Source organism: Saccopteryx bilineata, chromosome 6 (genome assembly GCF_036850765.1).
Source record: "Saccopteryx bilineata isolate mSacBil1 chromosome 6, mSacBil1_pri_phased_curated, whole genome shotgun sequence".
Taxonomy (NCBI): Eukaryota; Metazoa; Chordata; class Mammalia; order Chiroptera; family Emballonuridae; genus Saccopteryx; species Saccopteryx bilineata.
Window position 1 is genome coordinate 120,335,691 of NC_089495.1, and position 7,696 is coordinate 120,343,386.

General features: G+C 50.4%; 1 protein-coding gene across 1 annotated transcript in view; it reads right to left on the reverse strand.

Annotated features, from left to right (window-relative positions):
* ARHGEF4 (Rho guanine nucleotide exchange factor 4) overlaps positions 1 to 1,617 on the reverse strand; it is a 177,042-nt gene extending 175,425 nt beyond the window's left edge. Inside the window, 1 exon segment of the mRNA XM_066237640.1 lies at positions 1,384 to 1,617. Within this exon segment, the coding sequence (XP_066093737.1) occupies positions 1,384 to 1,422 (39 nt within the window). The 5' untranslated portion in view covers positions 1,423 to 1,617.
* Positions 1,618 to 7,696: the final 6,079 nt, after the last annotated feature.

Below are 7,696 nucleotides of genomic sequence, written 5' to 3' on the forward strand. Positions count from 1 at the left end.
TGTGGGAATACTTTCCCAAAAGCCCCTTTCCAAGGAGGTTCCCAGTCAGTGGGCAGGCAAGGCAGCTGTCCTGGGATGTTCAGTGACTGCTTCCTCAGCCACATCTGCCTGCTCAGTAAACTCCTGAGGTCAAGTGGGTGACTCAGATTCTGCCCCGTGAACTTCCCCTTACCCAGGTGACTTGCTTCTACCACTGCCATGGGATGGGGAAGGACCAATATCCCAGCCTCACCACTTTCTAAACACACCTACATTTTGTAATAAGATCCTCACACCCAACTTGAAAGATGTGGAATTGTCCACATTTTCAAATGGGAAACCAAAGTAGTTAAGTGATAGTGCAAGATTGTATATAGCTTGTTAGTGACAGAATCCGAGTTCAAAAGTGGGGAGGGTTGGTCCGTGTCCTCAGCTGCAGCTCTGGACAACCATCCAGGCACCCGTGCTCATTAAAGGTATCTTCTTGACTCACTGGTGAAGTTTCTGCAAGGCTATATATCCCTCTCCCTCCTAATGTTTGTACATGCACAATTTTCCGGGGGATATGGGCTGATTCACAGGCTGCTCTTCCAGATCCCCTGAGGAATTGGCTGCAGGAATTCCTGCAGGTCCAGCCCTGGATCATCTGCCTCCTTGCTGCTTTCCTCAGGACTCTCAGTGGCAGAGAGTTCTCTCCCCCCTACCTCCCCCACCCTTCAGTCTGCCCCTTTAGGAGGAGGTGGCCTCACACCTAGGACGGCCAGCTCACAGAAGCCAGCAGCCACTCCCCGGCCTGTTGCTCGGGCAGCATTTCCCTGCCTCTCTTTTAATGCAGTTGGTGCCTCAGTCACTGCACCCTGCCTCCCACCCACCCTTCCGCATTGCTCGCCAGGAGGGTAGAGGTGCCCCTGAGGAGTGGGTGCCCAAGGCCGCTTGTGGGCAGTTGGGGCATTAGGGCCTGGTGTGGGGAGCACCTCGTGCATAAGTCTAACGCTCTCTCCAGGTCCTGTTGCCCTCCCCTGCTTAGACACCTCTCCTCAGAACGGTGCCCCAAGCCTGTCCCTTCTCCCCTTCGGTACCCACAGGTGCTTTCCAGCCCGGTAGTAACAGTATCAAGAGATTCCTGGGCATCGACCAGGACAGGCACAAGCCTTCCTTCCCAGAGCCGGCGTCCTGCCCGAGCGAGCGCGCCACCCGCAGGGGGCGAGAAGGTGCCGGGGAGGCCGGGCACCGGGCGGCCGCGCTCCCGAGCTGGCCCGGGACGGCAGTCCAGCCGCCTCCGACGCCGCACCTCTCCTTTCCGGCTTCGGGTCTCCGGATCAGCAGGTGGGGATACCGGGGGCGGCAGGGAGCTCCAGTGGGGCCCACACCCGGGACCCCGCGTCCAGCGAAGCCCTCTCTCACCTGAAAGAAACCCCGGAGGAAGTGCAGGAAGCGGAGCATGGCGGCTGGCGGGCGCGGAGTGCGGCGCCCGGGCCGCCCGTGGGGCTGGGAGCTGCGCTGTGGCCACGCCCCGCCTCCCGCGCGCCGCTGCTCTGGGCACTTGCGAGTCTCCGAGACGTGCCAGCCTAGGGTTGGGTCCCCCACAGAACCAGAGACGCACAGACACGCAGGAGCCGTCCAGGGCCCAGCGCCTCCCAGGAACCCGCTTCCCGTGTCCCGTGTCCCGTGCCGCGCCCAGGGCAGCTCCGGGACCCGGAGCCTGGGAGTGTTGTCTAAGAGCGAACTCGTGCCTCGCGCACATGCACGTGCGCGACACTCGCATCTCCACCCTGTGGAGCACGGTCTGCCCGTCTCCAGAACCCGGCGGCCTCTCTTTCTGCCTCGCAAGCTTCGCTTTTCAAGCCTTGAGAAGTTCCGGTGTTTGCCCAGCACTCTCATTTACACGTTGAGGAAACAGAGACCCTGACAGGCTCAGCAACGAGTTTGTGCTCGTTCAGCTGGGGAGAGGACAGTGTGGACTAGCACCACTGGGACCCAGCTGTTTGTCCAGAGCCTGACAGCGCTCCACCACTGGCCATTCCCTGGTATGTTCCTGCAGACAAGGATGTAAGTAGGCACCCAAGCGGAATAATAATAATAATAATAATAAATCCATCCTGGATTATATTCATCTTTATACAAACATCGTTGTAAAAATAATTTTAACTATATATAATTTTATGCTAGAAAGGACACCTGAAGGGAAAACACCCAGAGCCCAGAGCCCAGGGCTGGTAACTCAATTAGATAGGTAGAGAACACTGTTTTCTGCTAAGAAATGTCAATGGAAGGTTGTTCCAGAAAGCCCCAACTTGGTGGGTAGTGAAGGGGAGAGGCTTTATTTAGTGAAAAGGACTCAACTGTGGAACAGCTTGGCTGTGAAACAGCTCAGCTAGGAAACAGCTCAGTCAAAGCAGCTCGCGAGACGATCTTGGGGGAAATGACTCCCACAGAGCTGTTCCAGCATTACAGTCACAAAATGGCTATGGCCCTGCAGAACCCAAAGTATCCCCCATTGAGGCAGAGGTGACACTGGTTTATATAGAGAACAGGGCCCACCCCACCCCTGATTTCTCCATGTTATGCAAATGAGTATTCCAAACCCTCACAGTTTAGTTTTAAATAGCCACATCCTGATTGATTGGAATGGAGCCTTTCTGATTGGTCAGTAAAAATGGAAATGGGCAGGAAAAGTCTCAGTGCTAATGGTTGAATTGTTTGTTGTTTTTAGCGAGAGGGACAGTCTTGAGTGGAGGAGCCTTCAACTGAGCCAGTGACCCCTTGCTCAAGCCAGTGACCTTTCACATTCCAAAATCAATAAATTGGCCCTGGCCTATTGACTCAGTGGTAGAACGTGGACACTGACCAGGGTGGGGCCTGATTATTTGCATTTTAATGAATTTCCAAGTGACAGTACTGCTTTTGGTCCTGGGACCACATTTGGAGAATCCTTGTTCAAGTAGCGGAGCCAGGCCTAAAGGGAAAACCCCAGGTTAGAAAATAACCATCATAATGACTCCATCTACCAAGTAACTACTGTGCCCCAGCCCTGGACAAGCCTTGCCAAGCTTATGCCATTTAATCTCTCAGCAGTCTTAGGGGGTGATAACAACACTGAATGTTCTCCGGGGAAATAAGTCAAATCTATTCTTGTATTTGAGTTACCCTTCTGGAGAACACAATTTTGGGAGAACTTGGCTGTACTGTAGAGTTAAAGGTATGTTCTTTCTTTTGTTATGAAAAGATAAAAGGAAAAAGATCAGTGGTTGCTGGAGGTTAGGGATGAACAGATAGAGCACAGAGGATTTCTAGGACAATAAAAATACTCTGTATAATAAATACTTTTATGGTGGGTACAGGTCATTATTACGCATTAGTCAAAATCCATAGAATATACAACACCAAGAATGAACTCTCATGAATGTAAACTATGTACTTCAGGTGATAATGAGGCATCAAGGTAGGTTCATCAATTATAACAAAGGTAACACTCTGGTGGCGAATATTGATAATGGGAGAGGATATGCATGTGTGAGGATAGGAGAATAAACGGGCAATCTCTGTACCTTCCTCTCAATTTTGTTGTAAACCTAAAACTTCTCTTAAAATAGCATATTGAAAAATAAAAGACAAATGGTGGGACTGTTAGGTTTGCAGGAGGATTTGTACAACAGGGTTTCTAATCAGCCAAGTTCACCGTTTTTAAATTCTATGATCACAATTTCAAGGCTCTTACCTACTGCAATTAAGCAGGTTCAGCAACTCAAGGGTGAGTGGTCAGAGAGAAAAACATTGCACAGATGCCAAAAGGCACTGTGGTGGCAGGAAGGGTGTGGGCTCAGGCAAACAGACAGGACTCACAGGGCCCAAGGCTGACCTCACTAGTGACCTTCCCTCACTGGCTTTACTTCCCTGTTCCAAGTCCCCAGGCACACATATGAATGGACCTATGCCAACAACCAGGGTCTGGGTCACAAAGGACTGAAATGTCTCCCTCTGGCTAATTTAACAGAATGGAGGGACGGGTGGTTTGGATAGATAGGGTATAGGTCAAATCCCTAGGGAGTGGAGGGATGCTGAAACTAGGAGACGCTGCAGAGGCAGCTGCAGCCAAGACTAGGCAAGAGAAAGAGCTCCTTTGAAGAGGCCAATGCAAATCAGAACTACAACGAGACACCACCTCACACCTGTTAGATTGGCTGTTATCAACACAGGTAATAACAAGTGTTGGAGAGGCTGTGGACAAAAAGGAACCCTCATTCACTGTTGGTGGGAATGTAAACTGGTACAGCCATTATGGAAGACAGCATGGGGGTTCCTCAAAAAATTAAGACTAGAACTACCATATGACCTAGCAATCCCTTTACTGGTTATCTACTCAAAAAAACTAAAAAACATTGGTACACAAAGACACATGCACTCTCATGTTCATTGCAGCATTATTCATGGTGCCCAAGACATGGAAACAACCAAAGTGTGTCTTGATTGAGGATTGGATAAAGAATAAGTGGTACATATAAGCTCTACCGGAAGGTTCTGTCCGTTTTTGGAATAAAACAAAATACAAATTTTTCTTACGGTCAATAAACTTTATTAAATAATATAATTGCCATTATTATTAATGATTTCTTGCCAGTGTGAGGGCAATTTGTATATCCCATTTTTGAAAAATGTTTTATCTTTTGATGCGAAAAATTGAACCAGTGCTTGTTTGATATCTTCTTCATTTTTGAATTTTTTGCCCTTCAAAAAATTTTGTAAGGACAAAAACAAGTGATAGTCGGAGGATGCTAAGTCCGGGGAATATGGTGGATGTGACAGACATGCTTCTGTAGCATTTCTTCCTTGTTGAAATTTGTAAAAATTACAGTGGCGTAAATGAACTTTATCAGTAGCCATGGGTACACTATCGCTTCACACATAAGACTAACGTGAATCAACTTTGTTTTAGTTCATTTGCTACGTCAGTATGTATACATTAAGTGATAAAAATAGAGAGGCACACATGCGCCAAAAAAACATGTGCTTACATGTCGAAACTTGTGATAGAAACGGACAGAACTTTCCGGTAGACCTTATATATACAATGGAGTACTACTCGGCCATTAGAAGTGACATATAAGCATTTACAACAACATGGATGGACTTTGAGAACATTCTACTAAGTAATATAAGTAAATCAGAAAAAGCTAAGATCTATATGACTTTATAAAACTGAGACTCATGGACATAGAAAAGAGTGAAATGGTACCTGGGGGAGGGGGTTAGGAAAGCAAAGAGGGATAAATATACGGTGGGCACACAACACAATCAACAGTTCAAATGCTACAGAGATGTTCACCAGAAACCTATGTACTCTTATTGAGCAATGTCACCCCATTAAATTTAATTCCAAAAAGAAAAAGAAAGAAAAAGAGGCCGATACAGTGCCTCTCCCTGAATGCACTGTGTAATGCTGGTTCCAGACCAGTCTGAACTGAATCCTGCCCACTACTCCAGGTGTAATGCCAGTGGTCGAGGCCAGACAGGTTCGCATTGGATTTGGGCAGGAGGAGGAAGGGGTCATATCAAAGAAATGCTGGAGCTTATTCTCAATTTAGTCTGTTCTATGCAAATAGCTGCACAAGCCCCTCAATCCCATGCACGGATCACCTTGTCACACAGAGGCCTGGACCAGCTGCCCTGGACTCCAGGCAAGTCTCTGCTGGTCCCACCCAGCAGTGCTGTGCGCGGATCCTGTGGGACCATTGTACCAGTCATGCCCTGACCCCCTGACGGGTGGGGCTGTCCCTAAAGACTGATGTCAGGTCTGGGGGTCTGTTCCTGCTCTTAGGGTCTCCCAGTCATAGGAGGAAGCAAGCCCTGTGTAGGGTGTGGGCCAGCTTCCTGGGGAGGGTGACATTCACCCACACAGACACACAACGGGAGACAGACAGGAACAGTTTGGACATGAGCAGAACACACACACCTTTCCTCAAGAGCCTGGCCTGAACATGCATCCCTTCCCAGTCTCCAGTAATCCTATTCCGATCTGAATGGAACCTCTGGGCCCCCCTGGTGGGTGAGCAGCCTGGAACTTCTGCCTCTGGGGCATCCTTTCCTGTTTCCTACCGGCAGTCAGCTCCTCTGCTGGGAAGGGCACCAGTGTTTCCAGTTCCCTTCTGCTGAGGGATTTTCTGTGCCTCCCTTCTTGGAAAGAAAGCCACACTTGATGAAGGAGCAGGCTTAATCCCCAGGTCTAGCTCTCCAGTGGTGGCGCTGTAGGCTAGGGGCCCATGGGCAGGAGAGCATTTCAGTAAGGGCCATCAGTGATGGCACATCCTACACCAATATGTCACTGGAAATACCTGAGCCCTACCTACAGAAGCCTGGGCCACACTTCCCACACAGCTGGGACGTGGAACTCCGGGGAGATGAACCTGGCACAGGGCACAGAGCACAGCCCTGGCCCCTTTGGCAGGATGTTCACTGCCCCTTCCTACCTGCTGGAGCCAGAAAAGTGCTGACCGTGATTTGGATGAAGTTGGGACATTTTGAGTCCAGAGAAGAGGAGGACTCAGCAATAAGGTGACCAGCTTAGTGCATTAACAAACAACCCTTTCCCATCTCTCTCCCCAAGCCTGAAAAAAATCAGGTCATGACCCTGAGGTCATGATTCATGAAGCATGCTCTGTACAGGGCAAAGAAAAGTGGCCACAGAGTCTCTGGCCACCACCATGGGTGGTTTATTACAGAGGGAAAGAAAAAAAGAAAGAATCAGTAGTCTTTATTTGGGAACAACAGGGATCTTTCTTTGCTGTTGGAACCCTCAAACCAAAAGCAGAGCAGGCATGTTCCAGACAGCCCCAGGACCTCCTCCCACTCCAAGGGGTCAGGACCATGGAGGAACAGGCTGTGGGGGGATGGGTCCAGGCCCGGGCTGGGCAGGGGCCCAGAGGGCTGGGCAGTGCTGAGAAAAAGCTCCTGGGAGATGAGCTGGGAGCTGAAGGACTGATGTGCCTCCTCAGAGCATACCCCAGTGAAAGGCAAGGGGTAGGGATATGAGAGTCTGCTGAAACTTAGACATGCAGGAGCCTCAGAAGCAGATGGGGGCCCTTACTCATAGCCCCTGTTCTCCGTGCCTCTCCCCCTGCACCTCCCTGTTCTCCAGTCCTGCACTTCAACTGCCCCCACGTGCTGGGATGCATTCTCCTGTCCATGTCTGGGATCTTCCCTGGGACTCCCCTGAATTCCTGTGCTGCTGCTGCATGAGCCTGGATCACGATAGGGCCCTCCTTTTCTCAGCTCAGGACACAGCAGGGACAGAGAACTACAACTCGGGTGAACAGAGCGAGAATGTGTGTACAAGAGAACCATCAGAGGGTATTTCTGAGGACTTGCCTTTGGGCCAAGGTCTGCCCGTGATAATAAGCCAGTGTCTTCAGAATTCCGAGACAGACCCTGGTTGAGGATGTGAGTACGGAGTGGCCCCTGGGCTCATTGTGGAGAAGAGCCAGAGCTAGGCTCAGAGGGCTGGAGGTAAGGGCAAGACTAGGGCCGGAGGAGAGTGCAGGGTGATGGCAGCAAAGGAAGAAGACCCCAGTCTGGTGCTGACCAGGCCCCCGGAGAGAAGGTCAGAGTCCCCGTGTCTCAGGAGTCTGATGTGCCAAAATGGCTGAGCTGTGCCAGCCTGGGCAGAGGGGGAGGCTTGAGCCCAGAGTCTCTGGGCGACGCTGAGGCTGGCTGTCTGGTCTCA